This window comes from Tetrahymena thermophila (assembly GCF_000189635.1).
Source record: "Tetrahymena thermophila SB210 genomic scaffold scf_8254449, whole genome shotgun sequence".
NCBI lineage: Eukaryota > Ciliophora > Oligohymenophorea > Hymenostomatida > Tetrahymenidae > Tetrahymena > Tetrahymena thermophila.
Window position 1 is genome coordinate 172,309 of NW_002476228.1, and position 19,003 is coordinate 191,311.

At 23.9% G+C, this 19,003-nt stretch overlaps 5 protein-coding genes across 5 annotated transcripts; 1 reads left to right on the plus strand and 4 right to left on the minus strand. All coding sequences in view use genetic code 6, as the record gives it.

Annotated features, from left to right (window-relative positions):
* Positions 1 to 530: 530 nt before the first annotated feature.
* Positions 531 to 1,653, plus strand: TTHERM_00773550 (hypothetical protein; the record flags this gene model as incomplete). Its single annotated transcript, XM_001031608.2, has 2 exons — positions 531 to 930; positions 983 to 1,653. The coding sequence occupies 2 exons, from the start codon at positions 531 to 533 to the stop codon at positions 1,651 to 1,653; spliced, it is 1,071 nt and encodes a 356-aa protein (XP_001031608.2).
* Positions 1,654 to 1,875: 222 nt separating this feature from the next.
* On the minus strand, positions 1,876 to 3,102 carry TTHERM_00773560 (hypothetical protein; the record flags this gene model as incomplete). Its single annotated transcript, XM_001031609.2, has 1 exon — positions 1,876 to 3,102. The coding sequence occupies one exon, from the start codon at positions 3,100 to 3,102 to the stop codon at positions 1,876 to 1,878; it is 1,227 nt and encodes a 408-aa protein (XP_001031609.2).
* A 1,464-nt stretch (positions 3,103 to 4,566) lies between these two features.
* Positions 4,567 to 4,911, minus strand: TTHERM_00773580 (cytochrome C-like protein; the record flags this gene model as incomplete). Its single annotated transcript, XM_001031611.3, has 1 exon — positions 4,567 to 4,911. The coding sequence occupies one exon, from the start codon at positions 4,909 to 4,911 to the stop codon at positions 4,567 to 4,569; it is 345 nt and encodes a 114-aa protein (XP_001031611.1).
* A 1,274-nt stretch (positions 4,912 to 6,185) lies between these two features.
* Positions 6,186 to 10,973, minus strand: TTHERM_00773590 (NLI interacting factor-like phosphatase; the record flags this gene model as incomplete). Its single annotated transcript, XM_001031612.2, has 9 exons — positions 6,186 to 6,534; positions 6,590 to 6,705; positions 6,765 to 6,950; positions 7,016 to 7,130; positions 7,185 to 7,309; positions 7,361 to 7,579; positions 7,635 to 10,460; positions 10,647 to 10,699; positions 10,817 to 10,973. The coding sequence occupies 9 exons, from the start codon at positions 10,971 to 10,973 to the stop codon at positions 6,186 to 6,188; spliced, it is 4,146 nt and encodes a 1,381-aa protein (XP_001031612.2).
* A 1,602-nt stretch (positions 10,974 to 12,575) lies between these two features.
* Positions 12,576 to 18,446, minus strand: TTHERM_00773600 (protein kinase; the record flags this gene model as incomplete). Its single annotated transcript, XM_001031613.3, has 12 exons — positions 12,576 to 12,782; positions 12,854 to 12,972; positions 13,035 to 13,633; positions 13,779 to 14,603; positions 14,657 to 14,881; positions 14,929 to 16,502; positions 16,572 to 17,019; positions 17,334 to 17,417; positions 17,554 to 17,639; positions 17,915 to 18,034; positions 18,145 to 18,212; positions 18,374 to 18,446. 12 exons carry the CDS (start codon positions 18,444 to 18,446, stop codon positions 12,576 to 12,578), a joined length of 4,428 nt encoding a protein of 1,475 aa, XP_001031613.3.
* Positions 18,447 to 19,003: the final 557 nt, after the last annotated feature.

A 19,003-nucleotide genomic window follows, 5' to 3' on the forward strand; every position in this document is an offset into this window, starting at 1 on the left:
TTATAAGAATAAAGGAGTTGTGGTTGTTATTAATTAGTTACTTTAAAATTTTGAAATGAAAATTGATACAGCTCTCTTATTTTTTTACATTATTTCTTAAATTAAAAGCAATAAATTTAAATTAGATTTTAGTTTAGAAATTTCATAAATGATCAAAACTTATTTAATTATTAATTTAAATAGCTTAATTTAGATTAATAAATTTTACCATTTTGTAGATCCTAATATTATATAATAAATACTTCTCAATAAATTTTGACAAATATTAAATTTATTTTTGTACTTTTTCTATTTCTTCGATCATTTTTCTATCTTTCTTCTAAAAATTTTCGATGCTAACAAAATCTGATTTTATTTTCTGATAATCATACAAGATTAGTGACGTAAAAATTAAATGCATTATGCTAAAAATGATAAATTAGATTAATTATCGAAAATATTGACTAAATTAAAAAGTAGTATTAACATAATTTTATATAATAAATTAATATCAAAAAATTTAATAAACCAAATAAATAAAAAATCTAAAAATGTCTTAAGAAGTTTACGAAACTACTGTAAAATTGATAAAAGATTAGCTGAATCTATTACCAAGATATTGCAATCAATAAAATCTATGTGGACTATCAATTCATCATCCCATGATGATGTACAGCTTATACTATATTGGTGCATCTAAAGAAAGAATTATAGAAGCAAGTGAGAGTTATTTAAATTATATGACTAAAAAAGTAACAAGAGAAGTAGCTCATTTTCCTTAAAATGTGATCGATTAACAAAATTATAAAAATTATCTTGGCAAAGAAGAATAATTTTACAATTTTTTAGATTTCTTTGAGTAAGAATAAAACAGATTCGAAAACAGTTAACAGTTTCTTAAATATTATTTAAACCAAATGCCTTCTTTTCTCTATAGTGAAGCCTTTCATTGTAATTTTTTTTAATTAGCAAATTAAATTTTATCTATTTATTTTGATATTAGGTATTATTAAGTTAGGTTTCTTTTTAGAAATGAATCTAACTGATGCATATCCTTAAATCCTTGCTTATATAGCTATTTGCAATTTTGAATTAATGAGTGTTGATGAACAAAAACCTGCCCTGTCAGTTTCATAAATAATAGAAAAAATTCTAGATAAAAGAGAGCATTTTGAATAAGTTAATCTATCAGGAATAATTGTTGATAGAATGAAAATTATAGATTCAGACTAAGTATTTAGGGATATCTTATCTCATCCTATTTTATATGAGGGAGAAAAAACTCAAAAGGAATTGGTAGATTTTTTAATTAAGATATATTGGCAAACAAGTAACTTTACTATAATGCATGGATTCAACAGCTTTTTATCTTTTTAGAAAGTCCTTAATTTGATGAATGATGAAAAATAAGCCTTTTAATCTTATTTTATAGGCTTAATGAGTGCATTTATAACTACTTTTAAATTATTTGATTACTCAAATATTAACAAATAAATTAATAATATACAAATTTAAGAAAATCTCCCTTCATATGAAGAAATATTTAAAAAGGTTGCTTTGTCTAATGATGACCATGATGCTAAAACTGTTTACGCCTTGCATTAATAACAATTAAAAGATCCTAATAATAAACTATTTTAACAAAAAGCAGCTTAAATTGCTAAATTAATTTGAAACTATAATTTATATTTTATATTTCTAATTAGTTTTTAAATAATATATTTATTTTTATTATTATTAAAACTGATTAAAATAATGAAAAATGTTCAATTTATGAAATTTGAGAAAAGAAAAAATTATTATTTTAATTTGAATTGATTTGTCTCGAAGCATATTTTAAAATTTTAATCTTTCTTTTTACACAAATTAAAAAACATTTACAATATATAAAGTAATTCATTAATATGCAGTTTCTGAATCAATAATCTCAAACTCTACCAAGTTAGGTAATGCTTTTTTAATTTTCTAAATAAGCCAATGGTAATCTGGAATAGAAATATAAGTTAGGTTTTTAAGGCACTTAATTGTTGCCAACAGTTCTCTTAATTTTTAATGATCCATAATTTAAACAGAAAAAAAATCTAATCTTTTTAATAAAGTAAGACTTTTTAAGGCTTCAAGCTATTACGTGTTTAAAGTTTTATCTAAAACCAAATTAAGACTCTGCAATGAAGTAAATTAATTTAGTTTATCTAATATGTTGCTATGATTTAAAGCCACTATTCTAAGTTTAGTTAATTGCTTTATTTAGGAAATAAAATCAATTGCTTAGTTATATTCTACTTCTTATTCTCCTATTCTAACTGTATTTATTGTTACTGATTCTATGCTAAGTGATTTACAAATATTTTAAGAAAGTCTCATAATATTATTACTAAATTGACCAACCTCAGCTATATCATTATTTTCGATTCCAATACCTAAATGCTTGAGATTAGGAAGCTTAGATAAATGATATCCTAACAAATCATAAAAAGATTCATTTTTGATGCCTGAATTAATATGGAACTCCTCTAATTAAACTAAATTTTGAAGTTTTCTCAATTCTTCTTTGAATTATTCATTACATTCGATATTTTTAGTTAAATCTATGCTCAATCTCTTTAAAAAGCTGCATTTAAATATCATTTAAAATTAGTTAGCATAAGTACTGTCGAACAATAAATTAGAATTGTTTTAATGAATACTCCATGATTCTTAAATACCCAAATTCTGAAGTTGAACTATATTATAGATATCATTTAGAAGATATTCTTATCCTTAACTATAAGACTAAACCTATAGAATCTTTAAATTTTTTAACACCTTAAGCTACCCTAATTAATAGGAGACTTTTTGTAGTAAATCTTTGAATGCTGGTGTATCTGCAAATAAATCCAAAAAAACATTTATTTACAAATCTTATAATAATCCTAATTTTTTAAGGGCTGAAAAGCCATTTATGATCTATTCCTCTTAAATTTTTTTTGCAAAGCTTATTACCAATTAAGGGCTATACATGTAAGGGATTTTTTAGCTTTATCCTTATTCTGGGAGAAGAAGTCTCAAACCTTTGTCTTCATCTGCTGTTATGCGATCCCATTTTTATCCTTTTAATTTCTCTAATAAAGCAGAGTCTTCCATTTAATATTATTTTTGTATCTTCTAAATTATTTCAAAGTATTATTATTTATTAAAATTAAAAACTCGCTGTGCTCTATAATTATATTAGTATTTATTAGGATTATTTTAATATACCACTTTTAGCACATAACCTAAAATAAACCCGCTCTAAAATTATATTAGTATTTATTAGAATTATTATAATTTATATCACTTTAACACATAACTTAAATTGATTTTTTTAAAATACTTAATAATTCATTTATTTGATAGCTTCAAAATAAGATTTCAATTAAAAATTTGCTCTAAAATATTAAACAAAATCCTTTATTTAATTTTTATTTAAAATGCCTAAACTTAAATAAAATTAATTTAATTTTATTTCCAGTTTAATTCAATACCTTAGAATTTTAATTAAAATTATGTTTATCTTGGTTATTATAAGAACATTGTTAAAGTGAATACACAAAAATATAAAACTGTATTGATAATTTTAAATTTTAATATTTATAAATAAAAGAAATATTTAGTTTTTTTTGTATATTAAATGGAATGAAAAATTTTATATTTGACAATAATAATTTTATCAAAATTTAGCAATGAAAAAATTAACTTATTAGTATGACTTCTTTTTTTAAGGTAATAGTGCAGCTAATAAAATTAGACTTAATTAAGATGAATATATTTTATCATCAAAAATAAATTGTTAAAACATAATACGTATTATTGTTTATCTTTAGACACAATAATTTTTTTAATAGATCAATAAAATAAAAAAATTGTAGAAATTAATATTAAAAGATATTTTTGTTTTCTCTATAAGTTAAAAACTATTTATACTTTTGAAATATTAGTTACTACCAATTTTTCAAATAAACTAGAATTCTGAATTGTTTTCAAATATTAAAATTTTATAATGAAAAGGATTTGTTGATTTAGCGAATAAAAACTATTATATTATGTATGAATTTATAAGTAAGTTTTAAAAATAAAATTAAATAGCATGTGGTAAAAATAAATAAAAAAATAAATATATGAGTTTTTAGTTCTTTTCAGAAATTTCTATTTTCAAACTAAGCCTTAAAACAACAGAGTTTATTGCAACAAAGTAAAATAAAAATATTGGAAAGGGATGCATGATAAATGCTAGCACATGTAGGAAAACAAATAAATATGAATTTGCTCTCTAAGCAAACTATAGCGTTTGAGAATCCACTTTACAAAACATAATTGGAAACGCTTAGTAGAATATTGCTGGTGGGATATATGTATATTATTTGTTATTTAGAATAAAATAATTTATTGAAATGAGTAATTTTATTTATATTGGAGTTGAAATTAAGATGAGCTCTTGTGCATAATAGATAAACCTGAGAATACATCTACTTATGGTACACGCATAACACAAATTTACATCAAAAATAATTTAACTTAATGCTTTAATTGGTTTTATGAACATAATAATTAATGCTTGCTAAATTTTGTTCAAACAGACTTGAGGTAAGCAATAAGATCAGCTCTGTCCTTATCAGCAGCAAGACCGGCAAAAGCCATCTTAGTACCGGGAACGTGCTTAGAGGGATTCTTGAGGAAAACGAAAAGGTGCTTGTCGCTCCAAGTGATACCAGAGTTCTTCATGGACTTGGAGTAAGCGAACTTTTCTTAACCGGCCTTTCTTCCGACGACACCACCGAGAACGGGAGCGGCAGTAGAGTCACCTTCAATAGCGTGGCAAGCAGAGCATTGGGCATCGAAAATATCTCTACCAGCAGAAGCGTCACCTTCAGGGACATTAACTTCGGGTTCCTTGGGTCCTTTTTTGGGAGGCATTTTTGATTAATTTAATTTTTTTTAGATTTGTTTATTTTTACCTTAAATTAAATTATATTATCAAAATGCCTAAATCACATCAATATTTAAAAATAAAAAATTTATTCCAAACTAGCTAGTTTCTAATAAACATCCTTCGAAATTATATCAAATTATTCAAGTAAAAGCTATAAGAAATTTTAATATTTATTGTCATTGCCATCATCTCAATCAAATTAGTTAGATTTTCAAACTTTAAATTTACATTAATTTTTTAGTAAATCCAATCAATTTTTTTAAAGCCTATGGTTTTATTTATTATATTGACCCTAAATGAAATATAGTATCGAAAAGAATTTAAATAAATAAATTTATTTTGAACAGGATAGAAATCATCCAACATCTTATAATTTTTGTTATTAATTATTAAAAATAAATACTTATTAAATTAAAATACTAAGAAAATTTAATTTATTAAATTATCCTAAAAAATATTCAATGATCGATTAATTTTCTTACTTCAGTTAAAAATCATCATTTATTTATTTTCAATAATGTATATATATATATATGTGACAAAGAGCCTAATAGAAAAATAATGTACGGGAAAAATAATCCCTTACCAAAATTTTTTGCTTTTGAAAATTAAACAATTTTTATCTAAAATGAATTATAGACAGTCTAAATAGAAATATGAAAAGAATATAAAAAGAATGTGCTCGAAACATAGTTATATTCAAATTTTTATTTTTAATATATCAAACTAATAGGGTATGTATGAATCCCAAACAATTGTGAAATTCTATTACAGTTAATGTCTCAAAAAATATTTAAAAGAGTGAAAAAATGTTTATTTTTTTCTTAGAAAATTGAATTTATAAATCTCATTAAAATTTTATGTACAAAAATAAAGAAATATTGATTGATTGATAAATAGATATACAAATAGTTTAAATATTCGCTTAACTATATTTTTTATAAATAAATTTATATATGTTTATTAGTAAATAAAGCATTCAATTATCTTGAATTATTTTTTATTTAAATAATGCTTTTGTTGTTTATTTAATAGAGTGGAAAAAATAAATTATTTGATCAGAAATTATTTTATAATCTGTGAATAAATTAGTAAGTTCTATATCTTTTTCTCTAACTAAGTCCATTTGTTTAATATTTTATAATCTTCATATTTTATTAAAAAATCTACATAGTATTAAGGAAAATTTTTTTAACTCTCAAAATTATTACTTAAAGTTGATATTTATTTTTATATTTATTAATGGAAATTAAATCTTTCAATATGGAAGATCAAAATTTCCTCTCACCTTATGAGGTGGATACTTCTAGCGGAGCTTTTTTAAAGCTATTCTAACATCTTCTGGATTTTATTAGGCTAATTCTGTGAGTACAGGTATTATATCGTTTAGAGCAGTGTCATTTCTATCGTTATACCAGCTTTTAATTCCAATTCCATTTTCTCTTTGCAACCTAAAATTCTCGGGCACATTGTCAACAATTATTGTTTTAGATAAATCCCTACCTATTTTACTTAGATCTTTCACATAAACACAGTTTGTAAAGTTTGTATGCTACCTATATAATCTATATGAAATGAACTTGTTTTTATCCAATGAATCCAAAACCCTGAATAAAATAATATGAAAAAATTATATTAGAAATAGAGATGTCAAATTTATACCAATTTGCATAGTCTTCTGTTCCAGCAGTAAATATCACCAATTCATATAGCTTACTCATTTCTCTTAAAAACTTATCACAAAAAGGTCTCTTTTGATATTAACCGCCATTACGAGTCTTTTTTACAAAATTTAATAAGAATTTATAAAAAATATTATTTAAAAGCAAGTAAGTACTTCATAAAAGTGAATGAGAGTTTCATCTAAATCTAATACAAGAGTTAATGTTTTTTAGCTTGTGTCTAATTATGGTAAGAAAGGCTTAACGTTTCTAACTCTCTTATTAGTTTGATTAATTGGTTTTCCTGTATTGTTTTACTTTTAATCATTTTCTTATTCCTTAAGACTGCTCTCATTTTAAATCTAATTTGTATTTTTGTTAAATTAAAATGAACATGTTCTTTAATTATAAATTTTTCAAAAATTACCAAATCTTCACCAAAGATTTACTTTACTGTATTAAAGGTTTCTACAATTGTTTGATCTTCAAATACCTTAAATAACTTAGCTAAATCTTAACTTATTTCTTTTATTTCTTTAATTCTTTATCAAAAAAAAATATTTAAAAATGTAAAATAACACTAAGAAATATTTTACAATGGCTTTATGAGATTACAAATAATATCATAATTCTATTTTAATTAAAGGTAAGATGATTTTTTATTTCCTAACTTGACTTGTCTTTTCTCCTCTATACGTTCTCTTAGTCTTTCTAAGCAATCCTATTAATTCATTGTATAAATAGAAAGTTTAATATTTGAATAATTTCTTACCTTATCTTCTATGTTTTATGAGAACATCAAGTATATTTGGTCCCAAAAAAGTAAAAAGCTTTAATGAGTGTATGTCAAAAGACTTTTCATTTTAGGATAGTACTATCTGATTGAAGTTTTTTTAGTTCTTCCTATTTTAATTATCAAATAGACAGATATAAGCTCCAGCACTGTTAAAACTTTGCCAACTCTAGATAACTTTTCATCACTGAAAAATCTCTTTAGTTTAATAAAATTCATAAGAAATTAAAAAATATTATATCAAATAATTTACATAAACTTGGTTTATGTTGTACTGAGGATCTTCATTAATCATAATAATAAACTGCTCAGCTGAATTCATATATTCATAAGATTGGTTAGCTAAATGTTAGCATATTTACTCCATATAGTCTTCGATTTCAACAACATTTTTAATGTTAATTCTATACTTATTAAAGGATTAGCCATTTTAATCTATGCTTTTCAAAGAAAAATCTTCGGCTTCTATGACTTCTCCTCCACCTAAAACCGAGAATCTTATACAAGCCTTGGCTAATTTTTATTTTATCATCATGCTTTCATTTTTCAAAAATGAGTCTGGAGAAAGGCTATTGTTTGTGTTTTTTTAATCGTGTTTTGTGTGATGAGAATCTTTGTTCATCAAAAAACTTTCATTTGCTAAATTATTGTCAATTTTTTAACTATGAGGCATAACTGAGTGACTTTTTTCAGCTAATTTATGTCTTGTATGAGGTTCGTTTGCATGTTGATTGTTCTTTCTATCATTCATTTCATTTAATATGGAGGGATTTGGAGAAGATATATTTGTGCTAATATCACTGTTGTTAACTAATTCATTCTCTCTATTATCCTTAGCTAGTAAACTAGAAACATTATGATTATTTTCTTTTTATTAGCCTTTCACAACTTAATTCTAAATAATATTTGAGTTATTTTGATATTCAGAAACCTTTTAAACTTCAGCAGAACCTTATTATTTTGGTTATTAATACTGACTTGCTTCTTCTTCAAATTCAAAGTCGTTATTATATAAATAAATTCCATTTTCAAGAGCACTAGATGTTTTTTTAGTTCTTCTTGATTAATGTGTGTTAACATGATTACTTAGTTAGCTCTAAGGATGGCTAGTCTAACCATTAACTTATTATTTTATCACGATCTTATTTTCTTTCTACTTTTCAATTAAATCAATGTTAATGTCCAATCTTTATATGTCTTTAACTTATATTTGTTTCTTTATTTCATTCATCCTGCTATTAAGTATTATGTTTTGATGAGGTAGAAGCTGGTTTCCTTCATGAAACGTTGCTACATGAGATTTTTTTGTTTGCATTTTATTTCCAAACTCATTTTCTCTGTAAGCCATATTTATCAATTAGCTTTCTTTTTATTCAAGGTGCTGCATGCGATATGAATTTGATCTTTCTTTTCTTCTACTTTTTTTATCATTTCTTTGGTTTGTTATGGGCAAAAATTCTCCTACCCTTCTTCCATTTTTATCTGAACCTATTTCATTTATATTATACTCATAGCTCGGTTTTGAGGGAACTGAAGAAAGAGCTTTTCCATCATCTTCACACTTTTCTTACGTATGAATCTACGAGTTTTATTTAATTGTTTTATCTAAGTTGAATGTATTCAATATAGAACGATCATATTGCTAAGATAAGCTATCACCATGTATTTTCTGTTAGTCTGATTATGTATTAACAAATTATATTTATGGCAAAGAAGTATCTGATAATTCAGTTTACTTCGCAACATAAGAATTATCGCCTTTATTGTAAAAATTCTCTATTAATTTAGCATTGGTAGAATGGGAAGATTTAGGGATAGTACTTAAAATTTAATTAGCTATGGAATCATAAGACTAATGACTTACTCTTAAGTAGGGATTTATTCCTCCATTAACGCTAGTTGAATGTTATCTGGAATCTTCGCTTAGTATATTATGCTATCCCTAAATTTGTTATTGATTCATGGTATTCGAATATTATGTTAGATATTACTTGTCATTATTATCTTATTTTTGGCTATTTTCGTATTAGCTCCAATTGTTTCTCAAAGTAGTGCTAGGTTAATCTTTTTTTTTATCAATATCCTCTTACTTATTGTGGTAATAATTGTTAGTAGCTTATCTACTATTTGAAGAAAAGCCTTATAATTATTTAGATTACTCTTCTTCTTTTGCACGCCTTTTAACAGTATACTTCTTTCTATAATATCTACTTTAGGAAGTTTAATCATTTGCTTCACTATCAGTTAATGCTGTTAAGTCACGAGAAGGGTCACTGTTAAAAGAAGCTGAAGCTCTTGTTTTAACAATATCATTGGTTTTTTCTTAATTTGTTGTTTTCATAGTATTATTGACATTTTAGTTTTAAGGTTAAAAAATTTAATCCAATATATTTTAAGGTTGCTAGAGAGGATTATCTAAATTATTTCTATTACGGCTAGGGTGATGATAAGTAACATTTACATCATCGTCAGCTTCATTTTCAGAAAGAGAAGGATTAGCGTTATATTAGTTTTAGCTATTTTTGCTTTTTTTTACTTACTTTTTAATAGTACTTACAAATGGAGGTGGTTGATATCTAAATCCTCCACTCAAAGTAGCACCCTATTAGGGATTTTTAAAAGGGTTGTTTCCATAAATGTAAGGTGCAAGTATATCTTCTTTTTTCTTTGTTTTTTAGGAATTAGTGCGATTTTATGAATTCTATTGCTTTTTTTAAGTTGTCTACAGCTAAAGCAATTATTAATGTTTCTAAGATTAATGATTAATGTTTTAATGAATATATGGTAGAGTGCTATCAATATTTGGCTCCCAATTGCTATAATTCAATATTTTAGTCCTTGGCGGAGTTTAATAAATATTGCTTGAATCATTATTATGACTAGCATGTGTATTAATATTCTCTTATTTCCTATTTATCAAAGCACTTGAGTTGTTTTAAATTTAATTTCCATATTATGCCTATTATGGTTAATGATTTGAATAATAATTTTATTGTTGCTAAATCATATCTTCAAGCTAATTCCTAGAATGGTTATTATGATACATCCCTAAATTTTTATCATCGCTATTTGGATTGTACTATTTTTTATAATTATAATATTTTAATATTTAATAAGAACTCATTTTTTAATTTTGCAAGCTTGCAAAATTATCCTTCTTTCAAAGAAGAGTGAGTATTAATTATATATTTCAAAAAGCATTTTAATATCAATAACATATAGATTTATTAATTTTGATATACTAAATATTTAATATAAGTTTTACCAATATTTTATTTAGAGCTTGCTTTGATTACTTCTTAATGTTTTGTGATACTTCTAATTGTTAAAAAAATAAAATGAGTTCTTTCATTATAATAAAACAATATTATAACATATTTGAGCAATTTACATAAAATCAGCTTATAAATGTACATATTATGTAAAAATAATTACCTTTCTTTTTAGCTTCGATACTTGTGTTTACAGATTTGCTATCTCTTACATGATTACTATGTTTATTTTGCATTTTAACTGGTGAATTTTATAATGAAATGGGGTTTTCTTAAGGAGAAAGACTGTTTTTATGTTTATAAACACCTGAAGATATCATCTTCAAAACGAAAAAACAAGTTTAGATAAGATGACTTTAAGTTATATCTAATAAAGCCAATTGAATAGAAATAAATATCTTTTTTCAAAGCTTTCTTTATTTTAATTACTGGTATTATCACTTATTCTCTTTACCAATTATGCAAAAATTTTTTGTTTTTTTTTGTTTTGGCAAATAGATTTTAGAGTTATTAATTTAGTCAGAAAGAAATTATAATCGAAACATGGTAATCCAATCAATTAGCATATAAAAAACAAAGGTAGTGATCGAAAATATTATTATTTATGGTTTTCAATCAAATACTTAAGGTAAATTAAAAAATAAAATTGAAAATTTTCTGTCTCCGTAAATTTTTATTTAAAATTGAAGTAAGTAATCCACAACAAAATACTGGCAGCCATATAATAATTAAATAATTAAAAATTTGTATTTTTAAGCATTACAAATATACTTATCATTAATAATAAATTGATTCACATTACAATACTTTTACAAACTTTTCTATTTTTTATAAATTTAATTCTGCATAAAATTTTAAATATTTAATTGTATTAAATTACTCAAATAGCTTTCGAGTACGAATTGTTTTCATTTTTTAATATTTTTTTAAGAGTAAACACCTTTTAATTCGAATATTTGTTAATTAATTAAGTAATTTATTTTCGAGCAATTAGTATTCTTAAATAATAATATAAAACCAAGCGTTAAAGGGCAAAGTCTATAAAATCAATCAAATATTAGATTTATATAAATAGACCAGATAGATATTAATCTATTAGTAAAATTTAATCAAATAGTGATTTCGATAATGGAAATTTATTTGCAATTTTATTATTTGATCTTAATATCTAATTTAAATTCAAACAAAATTTACATTTTTTAGCAAATTCGAATTAACACATTTAACATAAAAGAAAAATATTATTTATTTATTGATTAGACAAATCAAATATTAAAATTTATATTTCATAATTTTTATAAAATTAAAAACCTTTTCTTAATTTAAATTATTTGATTGTTTTTATCAAAAATATAAAAATACACTTAATTAAATTATTTTTATTTTTATTTTCATAGCAAGTCTTTAAAAAAAGTTAAAATATTTCAAAATAAATGAAAATAATTAATTTAATTTTAAAAATTAAATGGAATTTTTAATTATTTAATAAATAAATTAGAATAAAAAGATTTAAATAATTAATTATTCTCAATGATTAAATTTTTGTGAAATCGCAAAAATCATGATGAAAACAAGGAAAATAGTTATAAACAAGTTTTATATATAAATAAGCACATATAGCTCTTTATTGATTTATTAGGTATTTTGGAGGATAAAGGATTTATTTTATAAGATCTTCATAGTTTTTTTGTAGATAGATTTATTTAATATTTATTAACTTTAATTTTATTCATTGTAATTATTTATTTCATATATTATAAAGCTAAAAATCAGTTTTTTATTTTTTAGAAAACACTTATTGTCAATTTTTAAAGTCTAATTTCTCTTAATGTTTATTGTATATAATGATGAATTTATATTAAAAAGTATTTAATCATGAAGGCTAGCTAACTTTTAGCATTGTTTATTATTTTTGTATCAGCTCACCTAAAAACTTATGAAGAAGATTCGTGGTTAGTAGATGATTGCACATAGTTGAGAATATTATTACATATTTCATTGTATTTATGTGTATCACCTATCAGGCGAGTGAATTTTATTATAAAAAGATTTTCGACATTATGAAGTATATTTACAGAAATATCAAATTTGACCAAATCTTTTTCTACTCTGATATCAAATTTAGAAGTCTATTTATAAATTTAGAATTAGGTTAAATGCATTTATTTACTAAAAGTGAATGAATTGATAATTAATTTACTGGCTTGTAATACATTTTAAAAGATTCCAATGTTTTTATTAGTTCAGAAACAATATATTTTGGATCTTTATTTGTAATTGCTCTGAGATTGAATGGGCCTCTGTGAACCTTAATACCACCTATGAATTATAATATTAATTTTAACTTGATAAAAAAATCATATAAATAAAAATAAATTTACTTTAGACTGTTAAGTGTTTATTTTGATAGGAAGCATTAGTAGTAGTAGATGGACTTATTTTAGATGAATTCATGTAAGATTTTGAACTGCTACTATTTGAATTATTTTAATATATATGCTATCTATAATAAGGATCACTGTTTTCAGTTGCTATTCTTGGAGAAACAGCATTTTATTTACTTATAGATAAAGAATGGTTTTTTATTTATCCATTATTAATATTGCTGCTATTTTAGTATTAACCATTGCTAGACTGAGAAGACTATTGAACATGTTTACTTGTGTAATTTGGTTCAGTTGCTAAATTTTCTGAAATATCATTATTTTTAGAATTTTTTTATTGATTGTTAGAATTAATATTATTTTATGAGTAACCTTATTAGCTTGAGGTATTATTATTGCTCATACTAATACTTTATTAAGTGTTAGATACAGATATAGCATTTTAGGTTGAATTTATTGAAGATGATTAACTTACAGGCTTATTCTATTATTAAGTCTAAGTGTTATTTACTAGCTTTGATTATCCTAATTAAGAATTTTATAGACTATTCTGATTATTGTTGTTGCTAGTACCTGAACTTTAACTCTTGTTAGTCCTTTATATAAATTTTAAAATATTAAATAAGAAAAGTAAAATTAAAAAAACTTTTTATTTTAAATTTTTTATTTTTTTGATTATAATTTTTATTCATATTAGGATTGTTTTAATAATTATTATTCAATAAAATTAATTTGTTTTACAATTTTATATTGTGAGAAGGGAGAGTAGAATGATATCCATTTGAGTGGTTATTTACTGAAGAATGCATGCTGTTTTATTATTGCATCTGTTGTTGCTATTGCTGTAATTTGCTTTTGCTTTTGGGTGAAGGAGACTACTTTGCAGAAGGTTATTTACTGCTTGAAGTTGTAACTGATAGTGTGTTTAGATTGTTTTTGAGTTTTTTGTTCATACTATTAGGAGTGTTTGTTGCAGTTAAGCTTTAGTTAGCACTTTAGCGAACATTTTCATCTCTTTATTTATTGCTTAAAAGCTTTAAAGCTCCATCCATACTTTATCTTGGAGAAATAAATTTAGAACTATCTCCATTATTGTTGCTATTATTATTAATAGCAATTGTTTAAGAACCTCTCACATTAGAGTTGTTTGAGAAACTCTAAGCTACGTTGGAGTTCATATTTTACTTATGAGTTCCACTCACAGGTGATGCACTAGTAAACTGCTGTTAAGCAGCAGCAGCTCCATTTTGAACTTGAGGGTTATTTTAGTTTGCTTAAGAATTATTGCTAATCGAGTGATTAGATGTTATACTAACAGTGTTTTTGGGAATTGTAGAATTTATCAACATTTATGCTTAAGTTTGCTATGAATTATGAGGATGTGCTTGATTAGTTTATGCATGTTACTTAGTTTCTCTCTCTTAGGAATATGACTATTCTCTAATATGGTGAGTGTTTCCTTGCTAAGAATCTCTTAAAAGCTAGTTGACTACTTATAACTCTTTGTAATAATTTGAACTATTAGATGACATTGTTCCGTTTTGATTATCTTAATTATGTTGATTCCTAAAAAAATAAAAAATTTATTGTAATTTAGTTTGCGAAATTTTGAATTATACCAGTTGTTTTGAATACTTTGAGGTATAGGTTCAGGCTAAAGGACATGATCATAAGGTCTAGGGTTTTCTTCACCTGCCATGAAATTATTGTATTAAATAGAATTTCTTTATGATTAAGTTAAATCAATGCTCTTTTTAGTGTTTGCAACATAAATTTCTTCTCTTTACTCCTTTTGGAAGTATTTAAATTCTTGAGAGTTACTTACCGAATTCTTTTTACTACGTCTTTTTAACAAATAAAATTTAATTTAATTTAAATAAAAAATGTTTACTTTTATTAATCTTCTATTGACAAACGATTAGGTTAGTTATTAAATTCCAATTTCTTAGGTGTTGGAGTGTTCTCACCAATTGATTTTCTTACTTATTCGCATTATTCGTTGGCATTCAGCGAGGTATTAGAATTAGCCTAATCAAAATCCTCTAAGTTAAGACAAGGAGCTTAATTATTTTCATTAATTTCAATCATAGAATCTGTTTGATTAGAGAATGAAGGAGCAGCTGATTATCTATTATTGTTATTGCTGAGAGATTCTCTGAATTAATTATCTTCAGGAAGCTTTAAGTTATTTGAATTTTGATAAGCAAAAGGTTGAGCAAAAGAAGGTGGTTAGTTTTAACCATAGTTATGCTAACTGGAAGGACTATAAGTGTTTATTTACATAGCTTCATTATAGGTAGTTACAGCTTACTATTAAGGAGAAGGATTTTAATATTTTTGAGAATGGTTGCTTGTAACAGGAACTTATTGCTATTATTATTACTAAATTAGCTATTGCTTATATTACTACTACTGCTATTACATTTAGGCTTGCTTTTATGCAAGATATTATTGCTACTTTAAATTTTATTCGTATTCCTCATCTTACTTTTATTTTCTTAAAAGGAATTATTGTTGCTCCTCCAACAATTTTTTTTTTTATTATTCCTCAATTAGAGCTTGTTACCTCATCTACTCTTCCAATTTTGCTTTAGCTCTTTACTACTCTTCTTCCAAAAGCTATATTCTCAATTACTCCTCTCTTTATTTTTGTAGTTACCTTGCTAATTCCTCTTCATATTACTATTATTTAAGTAATTATAAGCGAATCATTTCCTGTTCTTCTTACTGCTGTTTTTTACGCCTTTACTCTTCTGCTGCTTGCTGCTATTATAAAAATATTTGTTTTTATTTTTATTCTTCCTCCATTTACATCTATTTGAGCAATAACTCTTTTTACTGTTATTCTATCAACTACTATTATTGTTGCTCAAATTATGCAATTTAAAGTTTAATAGCTTCTTAATTTTCCTGATCTAAATTTGGATTGTATTGTTGCTATTATTATTATTGTTATTATTATTGCTACTACATTTAATATTGTTATTGAATTCTTTTTTGAGCTTCTATTTAATCATTTGATTACTAGGTTTATGGATCATACTACTATTAAGGATTTACAGAAACAGGAGAAACATTTTGCTATTAATTATAATTTTAATAGTTAGCACTGTTTTAAGAATTCTAAACTTGTTAATTCTACGAAATTGTGCTGCTATTCGGATAATTGTTTGATTAGTTAACATTATATTAATTTGTAAAAGATCCAGTGGCAGTTTAAGCAGAACTATTTGGTGTTGTAGAAGTTGTATTTCTAGAAGATACTTAAGATTAAATAGGCTATTACTACCTTGGTTAATTCTAAGGGAAAATATCTTCTAAAGAACCCCCTTGTTAAACATGCTTATTTAGGAGTAAATAATAAGTGGTAGTGATATCATTATGTTTATTACTTTCAATACATTTCCTAGCAACATCGAGATCGATATTAAAGTCTTTTAATTTTTACAATATTGCTTCGTTAACCTATTAATTAATTAATTATAAAAATTAAGTAAATAATTTAAAAAAAAAAATAAACAAAAATAATTTTACAGGAATGAGTTACTTTCCTACGTATATTCCATTACTAAGATTTTACTTGAACAACAAATACCACTTATGATTGCGAATATCGTTTATTTTATATCTTTTTACAGGATCAGTATTTAAAATACAATTCAATAAATCTTTTGCTTCAGTAGAAACCCATCTAGGAATAGAAAATTCACCACTTACAATTTTTTTATAAAGCACAGATGTATTTTAGTCTTCAAATGGCAAATACCCACAGATTAAAGCAAACATAATAATACCAGTACTCCAAATATCTACGCAAAGTCCTTCATATTTTTTACCTTAAATCATTTCAGGAGCTGCATAACAAGGAGAGCCACATGCTGTCTTGAGGAGCTCTCCTTCCTTGTATAAATTAGATAAACCGAAATCAACTATTTTTATGTTTTTTTAATGGTCAAGGAGTAGATTTTCTGGCTTCAAATCTCTATAATAAATTAATTACAAATAGATTTTTATTTTTAAGATTATTTTAGTTCTATTTAAAAGAAATTCAAAAATATATTCATTAACTATTATTTATAAATTTCAAACAGCTTTACTCTTCAGATATTTAACTCTAAATAAAAATTATGATTTTGATTATTTATTTATTAATTTAATTCAAATGTGTTGCAAAACAACCAAGCAATCAATTAATCAAGCATGAGTGTAGCAAGGTAGAAAATAATGTAAAATATTAATTTTTGTAGATATGCTTAAATTTTTTGTGATATTATGAGTGTATTAATTTTAAATTACCTATGGGCTATATTGAGATTATGCAGATACTCCACACCTGAGAGGATCTGTTAGATGTATTTACAAGATTCCCTTTCGTTTATCCTAAAAATATTTAAAAAGAAATCAGTAACTTCGGGTAAAAGTTGTTAAATCTTTTGCAATCAGAACTAGTTTGCGTTATAAAACATTTGCAGAGGTTCTGAAATAGAATAATACATAATAATATAAGTATTTATACTTTTAATTTTTAACGATGTAATCGAATAGCTCTCCTCCTTACGCATATTCCATAATTAAATAAAGCTATTTCTATGTTTCAATAATCTATTATTTCATTCAAAAATAAAAATTAGATCAATATTAATTATGCCATCTTGTCATATATTTGTATTTTTCAAAAAATTATTCGCCACATTAAATCTATTTATTTTTTTATTGAGCCTTTTGACTTTACTATCAAAAAATGAAAAATTTTTCATACTCCTATCATTCAAAAAAACAGCTAATTTATGAATTAAGTGTGTTTGTTTATTTTATTTTTTTTCAGTAGCACTTAAAAATAAATACAAATATAAACAGAATTTAATCTATCTCTTTACTTCGTAAAGCTGAATTATATTTGGATGCCTCAAGATTTTCAGGATATGTATTTCACGAGCTACTCTTTCAACATCTGCTTATTCAGTTATTTTATCTTTTTCGAGAATTTTAATGGCAACCTTTTTTATTTGATAATTTTGTGATTAACTTTCAAATTTTATTTTATTAAAGAAAATTAATCTGATTCAGGTTTCAATTTTCTGTTAAGTTTGTAAAATTTCTTTAGTACCTTTTCGCGTGTTTCTATATGAGTTCCTAATTTTACTTTTCCGAAAGTTCCCTCTCCTATATTCTGCCCTAATTGTAGTTAAATTTTGAATAAAGACTAAATAATTAGAGAATCGTTTTAATTTAAAACAAAAGCATTAAGATCTATTTATAAGACTCAAGTTTTTATAAAAATGAACTAAATTCCTTATTAATTTTTGACCTGTAAGGTTAACTCAAAAAATATTTACCTATTATGTAATGGCCTACTGTTTTTTCTTTTTCTACCTATGACCCTTGCATATTTTATCTTACTTAGCTCATTTCTTCTTCTTTCTTGTTAAGATGAAATAATCTATTTTAAATTCTATCTTTATGTCGTTGATAATATTATCAATTAAAATCTCTTCGCTTTGTTATTTTCTATTTTTTTGCTTGTTTCTTCTGCTAATAAATATTGTTATTACGAAAAATTAATTTCAATTTTTAGTTTATTCCACTAAAACTTGAATTGTAATAATTAAAAACATTAAAATTCATACAACCATTTGATTTTAATGATACCTAATAGATTAACATTCACTATCATTTTTACATGCAAATTAATCTATTCATTTACTTTATCTTTTTAACTTAAATCTACCCAAATTCAATTTTCAAAGTACTTTCTATTGATCAAAAAAAAAAAAAATTATCTATCTTTGAATTTTACTTTAAAAATTTTGATAAAAATTTGAACAATATCTATTTATCAATAGCTCATAATCTATCTTTCGCTAATTTTAAATATATTACAAAAAAAAATATCTTTATATTAGATAACGACATGCAATTTTAATTTAAAAATCAATAAGGGATATTTTTTCACTTGACTAACACAC